The following is a 25,216-nucleotide window of genomic DNA, read 5'->3' as shown; positions in this document are numbered from 1 at the left end:
ATAGGCAAAAGGAATTGACTGCACGGATTAGAGCCGAGACTCAATCTCCTGTATCAGTTCTTGGCCTGCATTTGTATCGTGCTTTATTGAGTATCTTCAGAACATCACTAGCAGTGTCGAAAAATTCAGTTCATATAACCCTTACCAGCTTTGCCTTGTGTGTAAAGGCCTGGCAGTTGTATGTAAGTTGTAACCTAACAAGGTAAGACGTTGAAGAATATATATTTTATTTTTTTGGTTTGACATAGGCAATTGTTGAAATTTCAAATGAAACAAGCAAAGAGTTCATATTCATTTGGTGTAATGTAATGTAAAGAAGACATATGGCTTGCATGTGTAATACTTCTCTCAAATACTGGTGCACCGTGATAATCTACCAAGAGCACATCAAATTGTAATAAAATGCTGATAAATAAGTGGATGCTGTCTCTGACTGCTCATGAAAATTTCATAGCAAGTAGCGTCATGGGCATGACAGTCCTCTGTCTTTTAAGATTTCGGAATTCATTGAGTCAATTTTGAAATGTCTTGAAATTTCCTTTGGTCACCCCTACACCAATATGTAAAATTTGGTGAGTCAAAGAGAGAGTGTGTAATCTTTAGTCAGTTGTGTTACGTGTATTATAAAAGGCTTAGAACACATTGATTAGCTCACTGATCATTTTGGTATAATTGTAAATGATTGACTTGTGTACTGTCAAATACCAGTATTAGCTATACTTGAAAGGGAAGGGGTTGTCTGCTAGAGACTTTCTGGTTGGTAAACATTGCCAGTTCGCTGAATAATTGCCAATGCAGTGCAATGGATGTTGAGCAATGAAACTGCTTCAGCATTTGATGCACATTCATTTACCCCAGTTTTGTAGCTTTCCAATCACTGCAAGATTTTTCTAAATTAACTTTGGTTGTATCCCTTCGTTTATATGAAGCTGCTTCAGCTGCAGTCACCAGTTTCAGTGCAGCTGCCATTTTAAATTTTGGATTATGTACAAGGGATGATGGGATATGTTGTGCACAGCAACTGGTCCACTCTGGTCCAATACGCACAGCCACAGACTGGACAACCCCTCCCTTGCACATGCAACTTCTATGTGTTTTTGTTCTGAAAACAAACATGAATAAATTATGGAATCTTTTTAAGTATAATCACAGAAAAATGAACGCTTAATAATAATAATAACTGCTGCATATACCGCCCAGTTGCTAAAGATTTTCACCGTATAATGGGAACTAGATATTCTCATGCCTCATCAAGATTGAAATGGCTGTAATCCTCATTTTATGGTTTACCATTTTTGGTAAAGGTTACAGTTTGAGAGGATAATGTGTTGGTTACTAATACTATGGTAACTTTTCTGACTTCTATCCTACATATTGACAGACCTGTTCATCCCTGAGTACCGGTATTACATAATTTTGTCTGATATTGAAAAAACAGTGTGTTAAGAGTCTTTGAAGACAAGGACAGCTTTTCTTCTCTCGAAACCAGTGACCATGATTCAGAAGAATTAGTCCAGGATGTCTGTGTAACACTAGCAGTCTTACCTAATACCTTCAGACGTTCAAGGAAAACTTCTGTGATCACACCAGTTACTGAGTACTGATTCATTTTATCAAGTTCCTTGAATGCTTGGTGCACGTGTGCTCCCAGATGCAGTAAACAAAAGTTGTTATTTATTGAACCTGTTGTGAAATGTGATGTAATGCCAAATTTAGAATGATCACCTGTTCATGATTTTACATTTTGTATGCTTCGATGAAAGCAACTTTACTGCAGTCACGTATCATCTGTATTGGAAGGCAAGTGTGGGGGAAAATGCTTACGGCTGTTTTAATAGGCCATTGATAATATTATTTTCCCCGTATCTTTTTCATAATATATAAGTCAAATGCATACTTCGAATATTCTTTGCATAGAAATACCACTTACCCCAGTCAACAAGTCTGGAATTCAGAGATTGGTATACCGGTATGTGAGAGAAACACTTTTATTCCCTTGCTGTCAAAAATGGAAAGTTCAACAATCTAAGAGATAAAAAACAATATACAATATAAGAGATGAAAAACAATGTAGTTTTATGATCAGTACAATACAATAGCTTTCCTTAGCACTAAATTTTAAAACAATGTTATAATTTACATTTTTCTTCGCAGGCTTTGATAGTCTAATACATAAAGTATCGTATAAAGTATTTTTTACATCAATATTGATGTTAGGCAAAAAAAAATGTTTCTGGTCAGCGCGCGCGTCACTTGAACAACAGTGCGTCACCCTTTTTTTTCCTGGTTTGTGGCCTGTGGCCGCGGCAAACTACGTACTGATTACTATGACACCAAACCAAAACGGCTGAAGAGAAAGTGAAAATTATTTGGGGCACATGATCAGTGACTGCATGAACAGTATAAATGTTACAATATTGATAAAACTATAAAACTGACCCTAGATTAGATAAGCCAATGCTTCAATCGAGAGATAATGGGGCTGTCTTCAAATGTCATTGTTTACTTATTAATGTGCAAAATTAATATTTGTCCACATTTCGAAATTACACTTTTCGAGATTTTGTGTGCAAGAACGATGAAAATACATCTTAGCATCTGTCACTGAGTTTTCCAATAAATACTGAAAGACATTAATGGCTCAGAATAAATTGCAACTGCAGCCACATATGCAAAACTGACAAACTTTGTCTGCACTTCATGCAGTAGTGTCCGATGTTGCGCGCATGCAGCTATACCGGTATTTTGTTGCAAACCTGTATATAGAACAGAGCTATAGATCAGAAATGAAATTGTACAGTACCTTTACTATTTCCACTTTGAAACTGTGTTGAGTATGAAATAAGATTAGATGCATGGAGATTGTTTAGTAGATTTACTTTTCTTCATGTCTACTTTTTGCTCCCTGCAAATAAATGGAATCAACCAAGACAAATAGTTTGAAAAACCCCAGCCACATGTTCATTGTTTTTACATTGTTATCCATTGACAGTGATTGGAAGATTTTGGGTACTTCACTACCAGTGCTGTAGCATTGAAGAAAAGACGACTGCCTACATTGGTCAGAGGTTGATCTACGATATACTCCAAGTAAACATTTAAGAGTCAGGTAAGAGTTATTTCCTTTCTAATAGTTTACCTCTGAATGCAGGACTGACTGAAAAAGATAGTTAAACTTTTCAGTATTCACTGTTCCCTGCATGGTGCATCATAGAATGGCGCAATTCATCGTAGCATTGCAAGCATGGTTCTTCTGTAGTTCATAAAACCTGCATGAGTAATGGTTCATACCCCGATACTTGAATTTCAAGGATTTACACTTCCCCTCACTTCTCCTACTTCCCCATAGCAGCAGTTATTTTATCATTTTTGGTACCATATGTCTTTCCACAAATTACTTTATCTTAAATGTGGCTGAATGCCTTTCAAGGGTTTTAAGTCTTTGTGTTCGTGTAGCTGGTACTTAAGCTCTCTTAGCATGGGAGTTAGCTCGCAAAAACACCATGAGGATTTAAACATTTAAACTTATGGTACCAATGATTAAGAAAAACAATACCGGTAGTATGGATGGCATAGATTAGGGAAATGGACCCAAGTCTCTCGTATCACACTAAGTATCATAAAATGACATTTCTGTTTCACAGATATCCTGAGTTTGCTTAAATGCATAGTATTATGGATCAATAGCTCTATATTTGAATTCTGTACTTCTTTGAAATGTGCCTTGCATTGGCCTCTAAAGGTGACGGTTATAATTACTGTCCAACTATAATTTTCCATGGCAAAATGTTATACCATTTGAATCATTGAGAATGTATAATTGAAGAATTGCACATTAGAGTATGTGTGAATATGGCCATATCACTTTGTCTGGAATATTTTCACAATCTTTCCTTGCTCTTTTATGTCATACCTGTTGAGCTAAAGTGATAAACCACTGGCAGATATAGTATGAGACATCAACAATATCAAAAGGGCCTTAGCCATTCTTTCAAATGTCCATCTGCCCTGTCTTTGTGATGTCTGCAGATTTAGATTGGGTCATATGCCACATCATGTAGGAAGGAGGATGTGCTCAGTCTTTTCAAAACACCTGACATCACTTCTTTGTACGCTTTGAGGTTCATATGGTGTATATGATGCTACAGTCTGACATTATTGCTGGCAATTCTCACCAGTGTTTGTGATCACCATCAAAGTGAAACAGCAGTGGTCATCGACCTCACTAACATGTCCATGTCTTACTTGCTTGACTTCAACTAGAAAGGAAAGCTAACTTTGATAATCCAATGATTATTGATTTTGATATTTAATAGGCTTTTCACTCACAACGAGTATTTGCATTTTATATTCAGACAGATTTCTGTACAGGTTTTATCATATATGATAAAATTTTCGAATATGTTTACATATGTTCTGCATTTCACAGCTATGTTTGGTAATGTATAAAACATTGTTCATACTGCAATAAAAATACAACAACCAGTGACAGTAATATTCACAAAACAACCCAACCACACCGCATTCCTGTGGTGGATATATGATTTCAATATTAGTTGTTCTTTTGAGATGTGAAAAACGCAGTTACTGATCATGTATGATATCCAATCATGATCAGCATTGGCGCTGTGATTTTTATTATCACTTCAAATTAAATGGGCAAAATTCAAAGTTGTCCTTATGCCAACTTTTTTAAAACACCCATAAGCAAACATACTGGAAGAGAGGATGATAGTGAATGGTCTTGAGTACTGTGATTTCTTCATCTACAACATATATCTGTACCGGTACACGAGGTGTGGAAACCAACATATTTCCTGCACATTTTGAGAGCCTTATTAAGGATAACTTTTCATTGGTTTTATAAAGAGTAACACCGTCGCGCCCTGGAGTGACTGTGAGAGTCCATGTGTTTAAAGAGCTGTATTCTTGCCCATCGGTACAGTACAGATCAGTATGTTCATGATGTTTCAAAATCCCGTGTTTATAATTTTGAAGAAATCATATCATGGATTTTTATTGTTATGGTATTTACAAGTGTGTATGAGTATACCTGTCACACTGAAACAGGTATAATTATTGTGCTTTAGGGTAACTTTTTGTGACATCATCACCGTCTGTGAATACCAATTGGCACAAGCTGTTTTATGAAGAAAAACAAGATCCTTTTAAAGTGTCAGTACGGTAATATTCCATCCATACACTGGCTCTGGGCTAATTACTTTCACAGTCTTTGCAGTCATAATGTGATTTTATTACCTGTGACTATTTTGAAATTTTGTCACCTTCATAGTCACCAAACTTGATCGTCAAAATGAAATATTTAATTATTTTGATTAAGATATGCACATTTATCATGAAAATGAAATATTAACTTTGTGTCAAAGTTCGATAGCTGTATAAATGATTACAGATTTCACAGCTGTGTGAATAATCATCTTTGCAATGATCTCCACAGGAAAATATGTGCAGCCAAGGACTGCTTGAAATGTCAAATATTTAAATACTATGCTTTAAGTAAAGTCAAAGTAACATATGGGTCTGTTGTTCATCACTGGCTTGCTGTGTTTTTCTTATCTTGAGTGGAGGTAAGATTTGTTGGCCTGCGAAGTGTGAATAACAATTTATCTACTTGGTATGAAACTTTCTTCCGATCAGAGGTTATGATCACAGGTTTCCAAGTTTTTCTTGCAGTACATATCTAGTTTGGTAAATGTATGTTCAGATAATGTGTTAATCAAGAAGTCTACATAACAGCCAAGCATAAACTTGTTTCTTGATAAAGTTGTTTTTGTAGAAACATATGTACAATAGAAACTGTATCTCAGCAAAATTCTCTCCCTGTTGCATGTACTCAAGCATACTGGTAGCTTGATGTACCGACTTGTCCAATTAAATACTCTCTTGCAAAGTTCCAAGGACATGTTTCTGTTTTTAGATGTTGTTTCAACTTTTGATGACAGTTTGAAAAATACTGGAACATCTGAGTTGAATGTTGTTGTTTGATTTGTCAACTATGGTATCCTGCTACTGACAAACTTCCACAGTAATGGCACTGATGAATATTAACAAATGTCAAATAAGTGAAAGTTATACACACTACCTATTCCAGCAAGTTATATAATGAGAGACATATTACTGCTGCAGATGCTTTACACCTGGATATTGGATGCAAATTTGATGATTCCGTAATGCTGTGTTCCAAGTGTACAATTTCTTAGTATATTTCATAATGTGAGGTTCCATCCATTTTCAACTATTTTCCAAAAAAGATACTGGTAGTAATAGCCTAACTTTGTACTGAATAAACGGTCATAAAAAATGGACTTGTTTAACTCTTGTTTTCAGAGGATGGTATGTGGTAGCAGTTGGAATTTTGCCATCTGGACATGATATAAGTTTACCTTGTGAAGGTTGATTTGATGATATAAAAAAGTTCAGATAATTTTCCAGAGAAAAGCATTTTGAACTTCCCAGTAAGACTACAGTCTGCAAACCTCACAATTTATCATACCGGAATAACGCATTGTCATTATTCAAAAAACAAAGATTATGTTGACCTGTATTATGATATTTGCTGAAAAGTAGTGTACAGGATATACGCTCAAATGGCATTAGAAATTTTAGTAGCCGTTCCAACATTGCTTTCCTCAAACCTGGGATTTATTGCCATGAACACATACTGATATACAAAAATATCTTCCACTCTTTTCAACATGGTACTTTGGGCTTTTTTATTAAATTAAACTGTTCACATGCCATAATTCAGAAGTGAAGTTTCAAGTTAGTAAACTATAGCATGTGTTACTTCCTTGAAATACTTTTCAGTTCTCCATTTAACCATAGAACATTCGTCTGGAAAGTTCATGAAAAGTACAATCTATTCTTTTTTACTCTACCACACAAAGGATAACATTTTGTACTGTTTGTAATTTTATAGGTTTATCCCGTAAGATAATATTTAATCTGCCTGTGAAAATAACACAAAAGCAAGGCGTGGTATGTTTTGTTCTCCGTAACAGTCATAACAAATGTTTTCATGGCCATATAGGTATTTGATGTGCATATTCTTAGCTCAACTATTTTGATTGATGTTATTATTTCATATATCATATGCAGAGTACCAATTGGTCACATGCACACTCCTGACAATATTGAAATCTTGTAGCAATGTTCATCTACTTCAGTCAGTAGTGTGTTCCTTTAAAATCCTGATGCAGAAGTCATGCGTCAGTAGAATGAAGCTGGTCAATAGATCATCATCCACAGTGTGACTAATAACAAAAACATATGGTTATGTCATTATAATTCCTGCAGAATAATTTCAACCGTCAATGATATTTACTTGGGGAAATGATAATTGTGTGTCGTTTCTCAATATATTTTGATGCAGTCAAAAGCTTTAAATGAGACAACTTTGCTACGAATACTTTTCATGGAAACTATTATGTCTAGCTGAAGCCAGCCATTACTTTTGAATAAAACATATGAATACTTCAGCAAAAGTTAACAAATCTATTATTACTATGATGGTACTCCTTAACAAGTTGTATTTTAATTGTTATATTATATACTGTGCATCATATGCATAGGATGCCCCTAATCTTGTCTTCTATACAAAATCATCATTAAATGTTCATCAATCCACAAAAATCAAAGCATTGTCTGTACCATTACTCAAAATAACTGCACGGTACCTTACAAGGAGAATGTTATATCTCTTGTTGCATCTTTTTATTGGAAGACTCCTTAGTTTAGACAAATGAGTTTAAAGGTCTTTGTAAGTCCAACAATAATGAGAAACACACATTGAGATGAAATGGAAGTGTTATACAGACACACCCATGCCACGGGCCACAGTTAATCAGTATTTTGTGAATTCTGTTGCACAGAAAATTTCTCAAAGTTATATGAAGGGACGTTCTAACTCCTGAAAGCAAAGTATTGCATCTTGAGTATATTTTAATAGATGTGTAGATAGGAACAAATTTTGCAAGTGTCACTTGTAAATTGGATTTTCTGTTTTAAAACTGCTTCTACAAGTTTTTAGGATAGTACCAGTATCTTAAAATTTGTCTGATTTTGAAGTTTTCTTTTCATTGATTGCTAGAGTCTGAATTCTACTCTCGCTGGTCACAAACTTCAGAATTGAATTTTCAAATGCTTTTAGGTATTCTGAATTGATTTCATGGATAGCATCTTTTGCATCTTTTTATGCATAGACATTAACACAAATAGTAAGCAAATGTCAGAGAATGAAAAGTTTGAAGTAGATTTATCCTACAAAACATACTCAGTTTACTCTTGTACTGGCAATATGTTTCATCATTTTCTATCTTTGATTCCTGTTACACCATGTCCTTCCTATTCTATTTTGATAGTGGAACTGATGACATAATCACCAGATCATAGCAGGTTTCCTCATTTCAAGGGCAAGATACTTTTACAGAACTTGAAAGCTGATTCAACTTGCTGGCCTGTTACATGATGGCTGACTGGCTTTGGTGGTAGGCATCACATACCAGTCACAGTTGTAGTGGTTCAGAGTCAATTGGTCTACTGATCCCAGTTCTTTGTTGCCTGGTGACCACTCTTCTTAGTCAGTTGTGCATTGTCAATTGGTCAGGAAATCTGAAGACATACATGTGGAGGCTGAATGGTGGTGACTGAGTGTCAATTGTCTTAACAAAACAGTGGTTTTAACTCGAAGCATTACCCACACAGTAATTTGTGATACATACCAGTACAAGCGTCAGTTGTGTCAAGTCAGCTGTTGTACACTGTGATATGATGTAGCAGACATATTATTATGCATCTTTTTATTTATAAATATACATTATTGTCAAGGTTATTCTTTGTTACCGTGTGAGTGCTGAGAAAAGTGGAATTTGTTTAGGATGGGTAAGGGACGAGACTTGCATTGAAAACACTAAAATAGACAACTCATCTTTGTCTCATGCTCCAGAGATCACATTGTGATGTAAAATAATGTAGGAAGAAACCCTAATTAGTTTGCTGTTGCTATTGTACAAGTCGCTTGAGCCAATTGAAGTAGCACAAGAAAGCTTAGATCTTGTCAATGCTTCCGGTAGAAAAAGTGGAGGAAAGAAATTAGCATAATTGCCTTTGTAAAGTCCGCACAGTCATCATGTTTACTTTGCCTGGTAGTTTTCTCAGAGAAAGTGATGTTGGTTTAAAAAAGAGGAGTTTTGTAAAATATGATACTGTACCTTCACGAAATTGAATTAATGTTGCATGTTTTTACCAAGTTGTATGGGGCAATGTTACTGGATCAGTAGAAATATCAAAACTAATGGTGAATTTCAAAGCAACTCTCTGCAAGGTCAGACAATTTGTCTCAAATTTTTGAATTTTGCAAGACTACAGTAAACTTGAAATTGACAATCTACTGAGTTGCGATAGGTTATTGACATTGAATGTGTCCAGTACACCTGTCTTATACTATGGAATGACTGCCCTCTGTAGGTGTGGTTGTTGTTGATAAATGTAGACATGTGGGGGAATGATTACATTGGGCTTGCAGTCTCTGATGCATATATACTGCAGTGAAAGGAACAGTGAGGTGATATGTCCCCATTGCTGGACAGATTTTGCAGTGATGTTGCAGATAGACACATTGGTCCTCCATTGCTTGATAATCAATATCCCGGTATAGTTGGTTGTGAGATAATCAAGTTGCTTCATTGAGTTGACAGAGATGGGACATTGCAGAAGATAGTGGTGGAGATGATGAAACAAATATACTCATTTGGAAAAAAGTACATATATGCATATGTATATCGCAATTTACATTGAAAATTTACATATATGCACATGTCAGTAGCAGGATAAGTAGCAAAAATCAAGTAATAAATAAATGGTCTGTTTATTTTTGGTTGGATCAAGGATGTTTTAGTTCAGGCAAGTAGATTGTAGTGGAAACATAAAGTGGCAAGACAGAAAAACAAGCAGACACTGCAAGTAGGTAGTTGGAATGCACGTAGTACACACAGACAATGCAATTGAAGACGATTCTAAAGCCATGTAGGCCAGTAGCCACCTAGTGGATAGTGTCTAGGCAGTGATTACAAGTCTCACAACAGCTCCGTGGTTTTAAAGCTGTTTTACAAATGTTTTCTTTTGTCAAACTTCGTGTAGTCTTTTGTTTAATTTGATGTCCGTTCTGTGTTCAGCACTATTCACTCTTTACAGAATTCTTGTTTGGTTTGTCAATAGAGATTACATGGCCAGTCACAAGAAGCAATCAGTTCTGGTGTAAGCTAGCCTACTTAGGGGCTCATTGCATCTCTGCTAGTGTAATGCAAATGACTAGACTCACGTGGTAATTATCCAACATCAATACTGAGTACAAATGACACAGTATAGGGCTTAAGTCTACTTCAGAAGCTGAGCAAATGCTTATTGTGTACCTGCTCAGATTGGAATAGATGTGCTCTACTGAGATTGATCTCCATGTTTTCAATACATGTAGATGATAATAAGGAACGACCTCATACAATGTGCGTACATATGAATGAAACCTGTGACCACACAATAGAGTCCTATATGTGGGAGAATTACTTGGACCATAGAACAAATAACAACCGGGAAGGTTTTCTCTAGCCCTTGTTCTGTTATTTTTAATACAATAGTGCCTTTATCCCACGAGTTAATTGTCTTAAAGAAAACTGTTATATACAATGTTCAGGTACAGCTAACTTACCGGTTCAGGGTAAAGCTTGTTGCCAGTAAAAGTTAACAATGAAAAAAGTGTAATTTAACATTTCAGACAATAAATAGAGAAATGAATGAATGAAGAAATAGATAAATAAATAAATAAAAATGAATACCTTTACTATCTACTGGTTTAGATTAGTTGATGTTAGTGTTTTATGAAAGAAAAATGCAAGATAAATTTCACTGAAATAGATATTGTCACATATCTAAAAAAACTGAGAAATACATTTTATTGATTTTCATAACTATTTGATGTGGATTAGGTATGTTGTTGAGGAAAAATAATAGGAGCATAACATGCAAATTATGTGAGTGTTAACTTTTCAAAGTTGCAAAGTAATCAAGCGTGGCTGATAACAAAGGTTACGAGCAGATTCTTAAAGTTACATTTTTGAGCTGTGTTTGTTATGAGGATACCCAGCGTAGTAAAGTTCACAGTGCTAAGTTATTTTCGGTTCATTTCAGAGATGAATTTATGTTGACTTGTGATCACCAGCTTGTATATTGAATACCGATCAGTTTATGTTGGCCTAGTTGTTGACATGCAAATAGTTTTACAGGGCGTACAGGTTTTATATCAAATTTCCCACTGGAACATTAGACTCTTTAAGGCTTCTTTCTGTATAGTGACTGACTGTACCACAGAAAAGAATGATTATCTAACGGGTACAGTTTAGAAACCACTTTCTACTAACTACTTTTACTAACTACTACTTTCTCTACTGTCTATGGTACAGGCGACAATTTTCATTTGAGAAAAAGTGAGAGAGCGTATTAAAATCGTAGATAAAACTGCTTAGGACCGACCTGTACTATATTGGCAATAATCATCATACTTTATATGTTTTATTCGGTGATGTTCAGGTGTAGAAATTCAGCGCACTTAGGGAGTCCAGTTTATAGCTATGCCATATGGTAGGTGTACATAGTTGTCACCGCCAGTATCTGCAAGAGGGCAGCATTTTGAAATAGAAGTAATAGACAGGCAAGTCATACTATGAATCATGAACAGATGTCTCGATGAAAATACCAAGGCCACAGTATTTTGTTTGTCACTGATATATACATTGTGTTTTCCATGTATAAATTTCAACATGAAACTGACCAGACAAGAGTGATTTTATTGGAAAAGACTTCTTCCAATATTGGTTGAAGTTGGCCACCTGATCACCAGCTGTGTGAGAAAAAGTTTTCATAAATATTCCATTTTCAGACAAATCTGATAGGAAGTAATAAAACTGACTGCATTGGTTGTTTGAGTATGTTACTTTGTTTGCCAAATGTATAGCAAGAAACAGCTGTTTGTTTCATGAGTAGTCTATGTAAGATGATTAGCCGTACGTCGTCTTCTCAGGTGTGGAATAAATGGAGTTCATTTCCTTGCCAAATGGCTGCAGTCAAGTTTAATCATCCCAGTGTTCCCAGTGCAGCTGGTACTCTAACTGACTAACAAAGATGATCTTTTCATTTCCATCATGTCTTATGTTGTATTTCACTATGAGAAAGTTGTGTGGATATGTGCTGTAAGACATCCAGTCACTAATGAGAATACAAACAGTGAGAGTGGCATGTAAGCTACAATAAAATCATCTTAAAAGAGATGAAAAACCTCAAACCCAAAGGAAAATGACTTGACTGTATGACAATCATTCTATCATATCTTCCTCGCAATGTTCTTTATTGTAAAGAAATATCAGTCAAGGTTAAATGTATTGTTTTCAAATGAAAAAAGTTTTGAAATATTTCGTTTCAAAAATGATTAAATTGGCACAAACACGGAAACGCAAAGACACATCCCATGGACATTTTTTCTGCTTATTGTGACCCCATTTCATGTTAAACTTTGAAACTTTTTCTTTAACACTCTTTTCAAATCGTGATATTAGCAGTGAACCGTACAACAGTGTCAGGTTACACAATCTGTCCACGTCAATGTCACTTCAACTTGCGTCATAATCATCTGTTCAGATCATGGCCTTTAAAAGCATCATTACAAAATCAAACATCCCACATTGAGCCATTCACTTCTATCATTATTAGCCGGATGAAGTTGTTTTTGTGTCGTCATAAATTATATTACACTAGTGATTTTACATGTATTTTCACTTTTCCATATTTTATCTAGAGCTGTATGTAAATTTGTAATATTAAAGTTACTTTGAATAAAGTAACATATTGATTCTGTGCATTTTACATTATATTGTGATATGATATGATATGATGTCATATTATCATTACATTTCACGACAACATATGTATATTATTCTTTCTAAATTGTAATGAACAATTGAGTGGCAAAACTTCTCATACATCGTACAAATTGCATTTCATGAAGATTTATTTGAGTTAGATTTGAGGCAGCGATGTAGAGGTAATGATTTCTGGTGAGTTTCCATGTATAGTTGTATAATTGCATAGTATGCCCTGAGCAATTCTTGTTTGTAGTACTCATACAATTCATGAGAGATTTGAGTGCTTTAGCATTACTCCTCCGTGGATTGTCTCCTGCATGTCAACAGGGCTGTGTAAGGAGAGGTCGCGACCCCTTACAACATCAAACAACGCCAGCAGTGTAGGTGTAATGTAGATGGGAGTGAGTGAAATGTTAAAAGAGAGAAAAAAAACAATGTAGAAGTAGTGAGATGTGCGATCACACAGTCAGCATAGCTGAAAAGTGCAGTGTGCGGTTTTATGTGACAGAGTTGCTATTTTGATTCACTCAGCTTTGATTTCACCCATACATCAACGTGACATTCATTCAATTTGACTTATTCTCATGTCCCGCATTTTGTATGACAGCGTTGCTGTGCCGTCTAATCCTCACTATTTCCTGTAATGGATTGACACAAAAGTCAAGTCACCATGTGATAGTTTAAAAACCAACCAGTCTCCATCTTTATGTCAACGAAGGCCAATTTTGCCGGCATTGGAATGCTAATGTATAGGAAACCCACGCATAAAACACAACACTTTCAAAGCTTCAGAAACCCTTATATAAACTTTGATTTTCGCCTGTCTTAAACTTAAAGTTTATTTGACTTAATCTATTTTAGAATCATTCAAAAGCTATCAGACTTAAATGTGGACAATATGTGCCATTTTAAGGTGGCATAAAAGACTTGCACAATATTACCAGATGTTGATGGGATCGGAATATCTTGCCTTAACCCTCCTTTTAACTCTCAAGTTTGAATTCCAGTTCCTTGACCACTGTTACTTGTAAGTAATGGTTGGACTTGTGATTTAAGGGGCTCTGTTCCAGTTATGGAGCAGTTTGAAAATATTATTTTAATGATTTGATCTTACATTTGCAGTATGCTTATGTGTTCCGTTGCAAGTAAATGCACCTTTGTATAATTGTATAATTTTTGTCTGGTGTTCAGTGTGAAGGCTGAGTTTATACCTGGTTGTATTGTGAAACTGAAGTACATGTGTGTGGAGTGCCACTAAAACTAACCAGTAAAATTGAAACAGAGAAAAGAAAGAGAGTGTACCTGTAATTGTTTTCAATGCCATCTGACCCTCATCTACACCCTGTAACAATACAGTGGGAGATCTTAAAAATGTCAATACAGACTTAGAAATATCATTATCTTAATTCTAGGGCTTTTGCTAAGTAGCCCTGTGATCTATGGTACATAGTTAAATACAGCCAACATTTGACATCATTCATCATCAGAGAGCCAGGTCGTAACCGTAGCAACAATAGTGTCATGGCAATCTGCAATGCTAGTTCTGTGCATGTAGATTTGTAAGTTTCTTTCTATGACCATATTTTATAATGGACATTGTTAAAGTAAATAGTAACCTAGCAACTGGTAATTTTTTCAAATTGCTTAATTGGCTTGCATCACTTATATTGATGTTTAGTGTTGAAATAAGTATGTTTTATTGCCAATTCTTCGTGTAATTAGCTTGATTATTTTGGTAAAGATGTTTTTGCTCTTGGTTTGAAGTATGTGCAAATAGTACAAATGAAATATTGGGGAGGTAGAAACTGGTAGCTTATGTGTAGAATCAGTCGTACAAGCAAGTTTCTGCTTCTTTCATTACTAAGTTTCTCTTGTATTGAAGATCTTGAAAAAAAACCCATTTCTTTCAAGTTTCATCAATACAGGGACAAGAATTTCTCTCAAATGCCTAATTAGTAAGAGTCTATCATGTTATTTGAAGAAAGTCATCGATTTTGCAAACTTATTTATGTCTGGTTCTGTAGTCCGTAGTCTGGCCGATGTAATAATGACTGTATTCTAGACTCCAGCCAGGATAATTTAGGGACCTGTGAATCCCAATCACCTGGATTGAACTGCTGCATCCTAAACAATTGGCTTTGTCTTTGTCTTTGGTTATAGCTGTATTATGTTGTTGTGTTGCTCACATGGATGTTAAACTACAGGCAGTTTCAATGTGGCCATCATAGGTATCTCAAACCACAGCCCTAAATTTGTATACTAGAAGTTTGATCCACAATAATAATACCTGTGGTCACAACTTACAGTGCAGTGTGCAATATACTGCAATGTAAATTATTTTTTTTTAAATAGATTTTTGCCGCATTACCAGTCATCTGTAACATTTTCAATGTGTTCACGTATAGAGCATCACTCAAAAACTGATACTTTCCGTAAATTATATTCCCTTAAGTAATTCATAAGATGTTTCCAAGAAAATATGTTGCCGTATATCCCAGGACAAGTCGTAGTTGAGTTTGTGTCTATACTTTCACAATGCATGTAGACACTTAACTCACGTTTCAAAAGTATGTTGACAAATCATTCAACAGCAGATCAGAAAGTGATAAAACTGAGACATTTTAACCTAGAAACCAAGGCAACTAGTGAAGAAAAAAATTCATGACTTACTGTAGCTTGGAAATGTACACCTAAGAGTATAGTATCATCAATCCATTGTACAGACTCTGAGATATTGTAAATGTCCGTTGTAGGTTTTCTAATTTTGTGTTTAATGTTACGTGTCAGAACTTTAGGAAAACTTGTTTTATTTTTTAGAGTATATTTACACAGTAGATGTTTACAGATGCAATAATGGCTGTGTGATTTCTGTCTTTCACACTGGAATGTAGCTTGCTGCAGACTGCATTTTACTACGAAAGATAAAATCTGGCAGCTTCTAGCCAGGACTGCATCAGACATTATCCATCAACCTTGATTCATATCATCATTGTCAAGTTTACATTTCCCCCAGACTATCACAGTTTGATGAATATGTGTGCAGTCTCAGATCTCTTTATTTATCTGTTTGTTCGTATGTTTGTTTGTCGTTTGAAAAGTAAGTATCCATTTAACCAGTGTAAACATTGTTTTGATATGAGAATCAGATGTTTGCTTTACTACTTTGTCTGAAGAATTCTAGTTTTCATTTAAGAGTCTCTCTGTGTGTTTGCTCAGCTTGTAGGCAATTGAAATCTGTATTCCTAGAAAGTTTAAGTATTCTCATTTGAATAATGAAGTGATTATGTAAGCATGTAAAATGCATAATTGGCATTATTGTCAACAAGGTTGCACCATCAAGGTCCCTTCTCTGTCAGAAAGTATAGGGAATACAGAGAGTGATTTTGCTGGCATTACCTGCTGTGAGGTGTCTCAACTTTCTGACCAAAAAGACTGGAGTAGAAGTTAAAGACAAGGTAAGAAACAGTGAATAGAAGACAGATTTAAGATCTGGAACAAGAACTGTGATAAAAAATGTGTAAAAAGCCTTGACAAATGTTTTCTGAAGTATGAGATGTACACAGTTTTATTTGCTATGTGTTTGAAGAAAGAAACAGGACACCTGTTGGATTTAGATTGGAGGCATGTCTCGGTGACCACTAATGCAGACGACTAAGAACACTCCCTGAAGTGCTGGATGCTGAACACGCCATGGGAATTCTCATTCGTGACACCACATCAAAGCCCAAGCACAGTTGTTATGTATTCATGGCCAGAGTCTGCATATTTGCACAACATTTCATTAATGTGTTGTGCAGAGAATCAACAAAATGGTGGGTGTATGTGCATGGGAAGATAATGGTCAATGATGGGGACAATGATGAAACTGTGAAGACTTTGTTAGAGTATTTCCTAGCCATGTGGAACCAATGTGTAATTAAAGTATTCACATCATGTCCAACCTCAGGTGTGAATTGCAAATTTACGTTTAGCTTTATCACTGATTAAGTTTGATGCTCATCCAAGATTCTTGAGATGTTATGCTTCACTTACTTGCACTGATTTTTTTCCTCTACAAAAAAATCTAATTAAGTTTCCTGATCTGTGAAAACCACCCCATCCATTTCTTTCATGTTAAAAAACCTAGTTAGGAATTCCCCAGCCTGCCACCTACTTGAAAGTCATTGCAAAATTGTACTGATTTGGAAATTAGATTTGGTGGTAGGAAATGGTCCTGCGAGGCCAAGCCGAGGGGAAATGTTACAAATTTAGTATTGGCCACTGATTTTAATGGATCCAAAACTCTTGAGATTTCTAAGGGAGAAAGTGAACGAAAAAGGAGTGAGTTGAGACGGTTATGTTCTTTGTATTAATCCAATTTATAGATGTGTAACAAGCAGAGGTCCAGCATAGAGTTTTATTCAGTTGCCAACAGGGAGATACGGACTGTAGTCGCCATTGATTTATCTTCTACAGCATACTCATACAGAACAGCTCTGACGTGCTATTTATGTCAATTACTGTTTCTTCTGGCTCTTTTGAATCACAGATAATATAATTTACTGTGAATTCCGCTGATTTACTTGGCATTCTAATTCTGTTGGGAATCACTAATGCACGCTGTTTTTTTTTTGTTTTTAGCATTTATTCCAAACGGCCACACTGATGCCAGCTGTGGCCACTCTCCCCACACATGTCACAGCTTACATACAGTATGTCACCAAAATATGTCCTCATTTGGTTGTGATGTCCTTCCTGTAGACTACGTATCCTTGCCCTCAAAAAGAAACACAGGTCTAGTACTAGACAGTCAGTTATGAAAGCATGCAGAAAGGCATCTGTGTTTCCCACATCAATCATAGTTAAATTTAGCAGAGTGAAGCCTTGAAAAATTTTTTACAGTGTGTTGGTACCATCACTGACAGAAATATACAAACAGCCAAGAGCAAAGGTGTGATGCAGACCTGTTTCATCTCTTTTTGGGGGGTCTATGGTTTCATTGATAAAAGTAGAAGGAACACAAAAGGCTTGGAGCTGTCAATCAAAATTCATATCCCTATCAGTAAACCAATCGTATGAAAGAAAGTTTTTAATTCCCGCAGACTGCTTGACCAGCTGAATTAAATTTCATAATTTATGTTAATGCACTGAATGACATGAAGTGATCAACTTCCAATCCGTGCTGCTCATGTAGAAAATATACAATTATACAATATAGAATTATTCAATACGTCTACCTTGGTCCAACCAGTTGTTTTAAATGCTGCTATTTGTACCACCACATTTGAGGTAAAGTTTTATAAAAATATTTAGAAGTAAAAACATTTTATTATGACAAAAGCTTAAACTGTTGCAATCACACATTCAAAATCAAAATGTGATCTAAAACTTCCAGTGGATGCCAAGAATCATCTGAAACTATCTGAACTCTTAATTTGGAAGTGCCAACCATTTATTACAGAGACGTATATACCCTAGTTGACAGTAGAATTCACATAACCTAAGAGAGACATTTCTCCTAGCTGTCATGAAAACACACCAGACATATAAAATATCATTGTCAACAGCTGACACCTTATTTCATAGGCCCGGTTGCAAACCAATGCCATATGCAAAGACACTATGCAGTGTCATTGTTCAAGAAGGAAGACTTTGTGAAGAGTTGAAATCTGCTATATAATGGCATTCTACTCAGACTTAGCCAACTGGTTGCTTTTCACTTGTCCTTTGAATAATAAACAATCAAGACTGAATTGTTTGTTCAAAAGTATCTACCATATGTCTTGCTCCTCTTATGCAAACTTAGTTGGTTTAGCAAAGTTTGTCGGTTTAGTAATCACACCACCACCACACGTACATTCACCATTTACCTAAAATCTATTCTATCAATTTATTGACTCAAGAAACTGGACAAATCTAAGGCTTGCTGTGCCACTCTGTGTCTTATTGCAGTCATCAAAGCGATGGAGTTCACCTTGTTGAAGAGAGAGAGATGATGCAGATACCTGAGCTGAAACCTTCCCCTTTGACAATTACCGTCAGGAGGTTTTTGATTGTGTGAAAGATACCAGCAGTAACTGGCTTGAGGCACAACTCATGAAGACAAAACAAATGGAATGGGTCGTAACCTTCTCGACTTTCCAGCAGTAAGTGGGTTGTAGCTCACTTACTACTTGATGAGTGTATAGGGAATGCCTACCACAACTAAATGACAAAAAAATGTGTGGGCAAAAATTGCTGATATATAACAGCTCACTTGCATTAGTTTTTGTGAAATTGGCAATATATTTACAAATCAAATGCACTAAATTCAAGGAATTTGATGCAGTTTTTGATTTCTTTACATGTAAAGTACAAATATTAAACAAAATGACAAAATACTAAAAAAGGAGCTGCAAAATTTATGATCTTCAGGATAATTGAGATGGACAGCTGACAATTTTAGCGATGGGATGATATGATGTTGTAAAGGAGGGGCCTAACAAGTTCACACCCCCCCCCCCCCCCCCCCCCCCCCTTTATTATGAACAGGTCAACCATCATCATTGATAACAATGGTTTTGGGCCAAACCATGATGGTGAAAGGGTTAAGTTTAAGGAAATGTGTATAGTTTTCATGAAATGTGTACCAAATTTGAAAGGATTTATCAAAAAAATCAAAGGTACAAAATATAATTGAAACAAAAATTATTAGCCTGCATTAAACTTAATTCATCCTTACAAAGTTTCCAACCTTGTGTATGAGATAAGGTTTGTAAAAAGTTTGAGGTCGAAACTGATTTTCAGAATGAAATTTTAACATAATCCACCTTCAATATTTTAAGTGATTTCCACAATTGAAAAAAAAACTGTTCAAGAACAACATATCAATATGGAATATATGCAGTATGTGGACTAAATTTTATAAAGTTTGTAAAATCTTTCATTGAACTGATAAATCGTCAGCTGATAAATTGTTTCCTTTGTGTCTGATGTTTAATTTTGCAGTAACCATCAATGTGACTCACTGATTGGACAGTTACAAATAACACTTTGTTCTGATTGGTTACTGTAGGCTCAGGTTATCATAATTAATGATCTCAGTCAATAACGTATCTCCAAAATCCCTAAATATGAATTGATCATTATATTTCAAAATTTCGACAAATTTCTGTTTAACATGAATCAAATGTGTATTTATTTAAAGTCTATACTGGCATGTTGAACAAACACATAAAATCTGATGTCCCACTCATATCATTTTCAAACCAAATGTACATTTCAGATACAAGCCATAGGGCATTTACAATTGAGGTTTAACGATGTTTTGTGTATGAAAAACATACCATTTAATTGCAAGGTTATCATTAAAAATTATTGACCAACAATCTGATTATCCAGTATCCACATAAACTACTAATCCACCCTGGTTTTATCGTTTATATTTTTATCTCATTTTGCATGTTGACTCCTTTTATCAATTAATAATTAATTATGAGGTGATTGTACCATCAAATGTCCTTTTATCAAAATATCCATGACAATTTTTTGTGTGTTCATGTGTGGTGTGTAAACAGCTACCTTTTTCATGTACCTTAATGTGTAAACCTGTCTTTATTCACCGTTGTACATTATTGTCGATGATGGGTATTGTCAACATCTACTAAGTTTGGTTTGTGTCGCGTCATCCATTCACTCAAATGGCGGGTGGTTCCTTAGAATTGGCAAAAACACTTATTTTGACATATGCACATGAGCATGATGAATCTCTACTGAACACATTCAAGTAGCTGTAGCTTTTGTTGATATTTTTCACCATTTTTGTTTTGAATGTCAACTACAGTTTCTTGTTCTACTCCGCAAAGTATGTTGAGATACACAGTCTTCAGCTTGTCAACTCAACCTGTTCATAAATAGACTGGTATGTTATTTGTTGACAAGTGAATTCTGGTCCAGACTAGAATTCAAATGTCAACAATAAGTGCATTTTATATTATATGCGCTTTGTTGATAAGCTGAATAGTTGGTGTTTCAACATTTTGGGAGTGGGGAAAATTGCAACCGACACATAAAATAAAAAAAAGTAAAAAGTAAATGAAATGTTACAGCTACTGGTCCTTTCAGCTATATGTACTATGACAAAAAAACATTAAGCTAAAGATAGTAAATTTCACTTTTCACTCATAAGAAAATTTCTTCCTGTGAACACCATGGATATTTCATCATAAATTTGTCTCTTCTTATATATTTGTCTGTTGAAGATTATTTTTAACAGTTGTATGAAGTGAAGCAACATTTTTTAAATAGTTTTATGAAGTAAAAGCAACAAGATGTTAAACAATTTTTCATAATCAAAACAATTGAAAAAATAAACATGAGAAGTCATAAGTTTTGCTTGTAAATCTTCAGGGTTCATAGTTTTCAAAGAGGAAAGTCTGGAAGGAGTAGAAATCAGGACTTTACTTGCGTACCTGAAGTGTTAATGAGAAAATGGAATGATCAGAGTAAGTGATGGGTACATCTAAAGACTAGGAAATGACATTTGATATACTTGTAGATGTAGATTTTAGAGTAGATGTACCTTGGTAGTGTTAGTGACACTTAAATTAGCATTGATTAGTTTTACTGGTCAGTCAGTGTAGATTACGTGTACATAGAATCAGTGATATGTGTCGCTGCTTTGGTAAGTAGTGCTTTAAAACAGATGTAGAGATAAAGAAAATGGGTCCGAGGATAATTCTTTGGATGCATATGGCTTTCACAAGGGAGTGACAGACATCGCATGGATACCAGGACTTCAGCTCTGCTTTCATCATTTGCTAATTCTACTTAATGGTTCCATAAAAGTTACAGTCACATCAACTGGAAATCTGGAATTGCCATTATCCACCAGAATCTTGGGAATAGTTTCATGGTACAGTCAAAGTAGACAAGTGGTAATGTGTTAAAATGTGGCCATCAAAGTTACCAGTGACATGATTTATTGTTCCTCTCAAGACGAGCCTGAAATTTTCTTAGAGAAAAGGGAAAGAAGGCGGGATAAGGAAAGAATGAAATAAGAAAGGAGTATCTGTTTATCCAATGTGTGTATATATATATATACCGGTATATATATATATATATATATATATATACACTCTCACACACACACCACACACACACACACACACACACACACACACACACACACACATATACAAACTAGTATATACATACATGAACACTTCACACTTAAATACTGGTACACCCTCACATACATGTGTGTGTAAGCGTATACTTTTTCATAGGTATTTTGAACTAAATGTTGAGGGTACTGTTAGAGCTGTTTGCACCTTATTTCCCGCTATAAGTTGAAAATTTCTCCTTTACCTTCCTGTTCTCCCATTTCTCTACTCCCTGCTTGCCTCTGCCTACCACACGTTAACATTTTTTCATCTACAGCTTGGTGTTCAGGTTTTTCCCAATAGAATCAGAGATTGCAAAACAAGATTTGTCTTAAAGCTCATTTGATAATTTTCTTTGTCATCATAATCATCATTATCATCATCATCATCATCATCATTGTCATCATCATTATCATCATCATTATTACCTTCATGCTGCTTGCACTCAGATGATTATAAACTTTCAGTTGTATTTGTGAATTGTCAGTTGTTTAAGCTGAAAAAAGCATTCATCACCTTGGGCAGAGAAAACTTTCTAAATGCTAAGCATGGCTGTTGGTCATTAGTATTTCAATGTTGTCCAGATCAAATCAACTTCTGTAGCTCTGTTGTAATTCACATCCCTGGCGTAATCTGTATGGATGGCAGTACTTTCTTCCCCACCACAATTTGCTTAATTGCATCAACCGGCTGTGCACTCAGACCTAATGTATTTCTTCACAGTTCTGAGGCATATCCCCCAATTTTAAACAAAGTAGTATTTCTTGCATACTCCGGAGTAAAAACTGCAATTACTTGTGTCATATATTACCATCTGTAGTAGTGCTATTAAAGGACTGGTTGGCTCTTACACTTTTCCCCCTTTGCGTATACCCCGGAGCTAGTTGTTTTCCCAAGACAGACATCAAGAATTCCCCATGCTTTTTTATTCTCAGGCATGTCATAATAGAGCACATTTCACTAATGGTTTTCTATCTAGCAGCAGCCAGCAAATATTCATGTTCCATACATATTGATTCCACTTAACTTGTATTCAGTTGTCATAATGGGATCACTCTGCACCTGTGATCCCCCAAAACAGATGATGGTCCTTCTTTAAAAAATCCTGAGTATCAGTGCTTCCATTTCAACCCCATTGTGTTGAACAGTATCAGAAATATCAGACCCATCACTCCGGTCTTTGTCACTGGTTCTGAAGCTTATGATATGATCGCGGCAATGGCGCTGTGTATTAGGTGTATGTAGTGTGTTTTTCTCCATTCATAGCTGGCACATTGTGTGAGTGAAACATGGTGTGAACTCTCAGGTGTACTATGGGAGGCGTAATTTGTATTATGAAAGGAAGAGAGATTAAAAATATCCATATGATGCTTCTCACAGCTGGGTACAAAAGCCAGGCTTTGATGCTGGAATATTGAGTACCTTTTTGTAAGTGGCATTTGAATCAGATTAAAGTGAAACTCAGGTGTGCAAAAACCATGTTTCTTTGTATTGAGATAGCTTTAGATACCATGAGCCGTGTAGACTGGATTTAAGCTTACTTTGTAGCAATCGCTGAGAAGAGTTTTAATCAGACTCCCTGCAAACAGAAAAGCTATTCCAATTACTGTATAGAATTTCAGTATGTGCTTTCATATTTGAAAATGAATTTCCAATTTACTTGTTCAAATAAAAACATAATGAACATTTAAATTCTATGCTTATGTCAGTCGTTTGCAAAAGTATAATGTATACTCTTAATTATAAACGGAAATGTGCTGTTTGAAGAAAAACAATTTTGATCGAGCCAAGTTTTTTACAAATTAGTCATAATCACATAAATTGTGAATTTAGCATCCCAAATTGTAAATTACAAAATGAAAGCAAGAAAATAATTTTGCTGTAATTTCTTGAAGATCCACAAAGCTTCAAGAAAAATTTAGTATGCAATAAATCAAGTATTACGTCTAACCTTGGATGAAATATTACAACAAAATCTGCTTAAAGTCCTGCAGCTTTTTCTGTGGACACCCATATGTTTTGTGAGTTGTAAGGGTGGCCCATCGCCATGGAGATTGATTTCAGATGCCGAGAAACAGATTATTCAGGTATTAAGAAAATGGAGAAGTTATATCATTGTAGGTGGACGTGACGAGAGGATAGAATGATTTGCCAAGTATAATAATCCATCTGAATTCATTGAGATGTCACAGCTGTGTCTCCGACTTCTCGTCTTACTTTTATATATTCATGGCAGATAAGAGATTCTGATCTGTGGAGGAATACACTGTATCAGATGGCTCACAAGATCCCCTCTAGCACTTTGTTACAGTATGAAAGATAACGAAGAAATCTATTTGAGTCGCACTCCTGGTAAATAAATCATGAGTCTACCTGGAGCCTGATGGAACAGCTGAGAGAAAATGGATGCCCTTTGTATTGGATGGCCATGATGAGTTGAACCCAGCCATGTCTGTCAAAGGCAGCACAGAAATGCAAGCCCATTGACTATTAACGAATTGGCATTGTACCTTGCAGGGATTGAATAAATCACACTGCACTGCCTATGTGATGCATTATTACAGTGCCTCATTTTCATGGAGGCAGAACTCCACTTCTCATTGGTGATGACATTCAGCCGTGCTCTCCAAGTATTTTTTAAGAGGAAATCTCTGATTTCACCAAATGTCTTTGGACCTCTTCTGGAAAATTACAAAATAGAATTGTTTACCCAATGATAGAAAATTTATTGATTGATTCAATCTAGTTAGTGTTCTGGTAATAATGTAATGGATTGGTGGGGCTAGATTTCAGCCACAATTCTCATATACATAATACAGCAGTGATATCTGTTCTCCCAGAGGTTATTAAATAGTGTTGCACATTAACCCTACTTTAGTAATACAATTTACCCTGATGGGTTGACACACCTGCACAAGCTTTTACATCACAGTTCCAGACGGCTGCATCTTCAGCGTTGTGTCCTACAGGGAGAGATCAATTGATTGGTTCAGTGATTACGAGTCCTCATGGCATGGTGGCCACTTCATCCAACACATGGAGTTCCGCAAACGACTCATGTACATGCAATGCCGCTGCCTCAACCTCGTCCCCAGCCACTAATACATGCCCAGCATCATCAGCAGCAGCCACAGCAGCCTGTCAAGCCACAACAAGCCAAACGAG

General features: G+C 35.6%; 1 protein-coding gene and 1 long non-coding RNA gene across 30 annotated transcripts in view; one reads left to right on the top strand and one right to left on the bottom strand.

Annotated features, from left to right (window-relative positions):
- The window catches only part of LOC139147193 (protein CBFA2T1-like), a 124,429-nt gene that overhangs the window by 30,611 nt on the left and 68,602 nt on the right, over positions 1 to 25,216 (top strand). For 17 of the 29 annotated variants that reach the window (XM_070718185.1, XM_070718179.1, XM_070718169.1 and 14 more), the window contains one exon: positions 2,993 to 3,109. Coding sequence is in view for 6 of the 29 variants with exons in the window: in XM_070718154.1 (XP_070574255.1) it covers positions 25,060 to 25,216 (157 nt within the window). In the remaining 23 variants the exon portion in view is untranslated. Of the gene's footprint in view, positions 1 to 62; positions 203 to 2,992; positions 3,110 to 16,242; positions 16,385 to 25,059 lie in introns of those variants that run through there. The other 12 variants (XM_070718154.1, XM_070718147.1, XM_070718143.1 and 9 more) reach the window with 3 other exon arrangements.
- Positions 189 to 25,098, bottom strand: LOC139147199 (uncharacterized). The gene is made up of 5 exons (XR_011555669.1): positions 24,961 to 25,098; positions 2,804 to 2,905; positions 1,931 to 2,025; positions 1,546 to 1,683; positions 189 to 1,102 (listed from the first exon to the last, which is right to left on the bottom strand). It is a non-coding gene; the product is annotated as an uncharacterized lncRNA (long non-coding RNA).

The sequence above is a fragment of the Ptychodera flava genome, chromosome 13 (assembly GCF_041260155.1).
Source record: "Ptychodera flava strain L36383 chromosome 13, AS_Pfla_20210202, whole genome shotgun sequence".
NCBI lineage: Eukaryota > Metazoa > Hemichordata > Enteropneusta > Ptychoderidae > Ptychodera > Ptychodera flava.
Note: the sequence above shows the minus strand (reverse complement) of the source record. Positions and strands in the feature narration are given on the sequence as shown.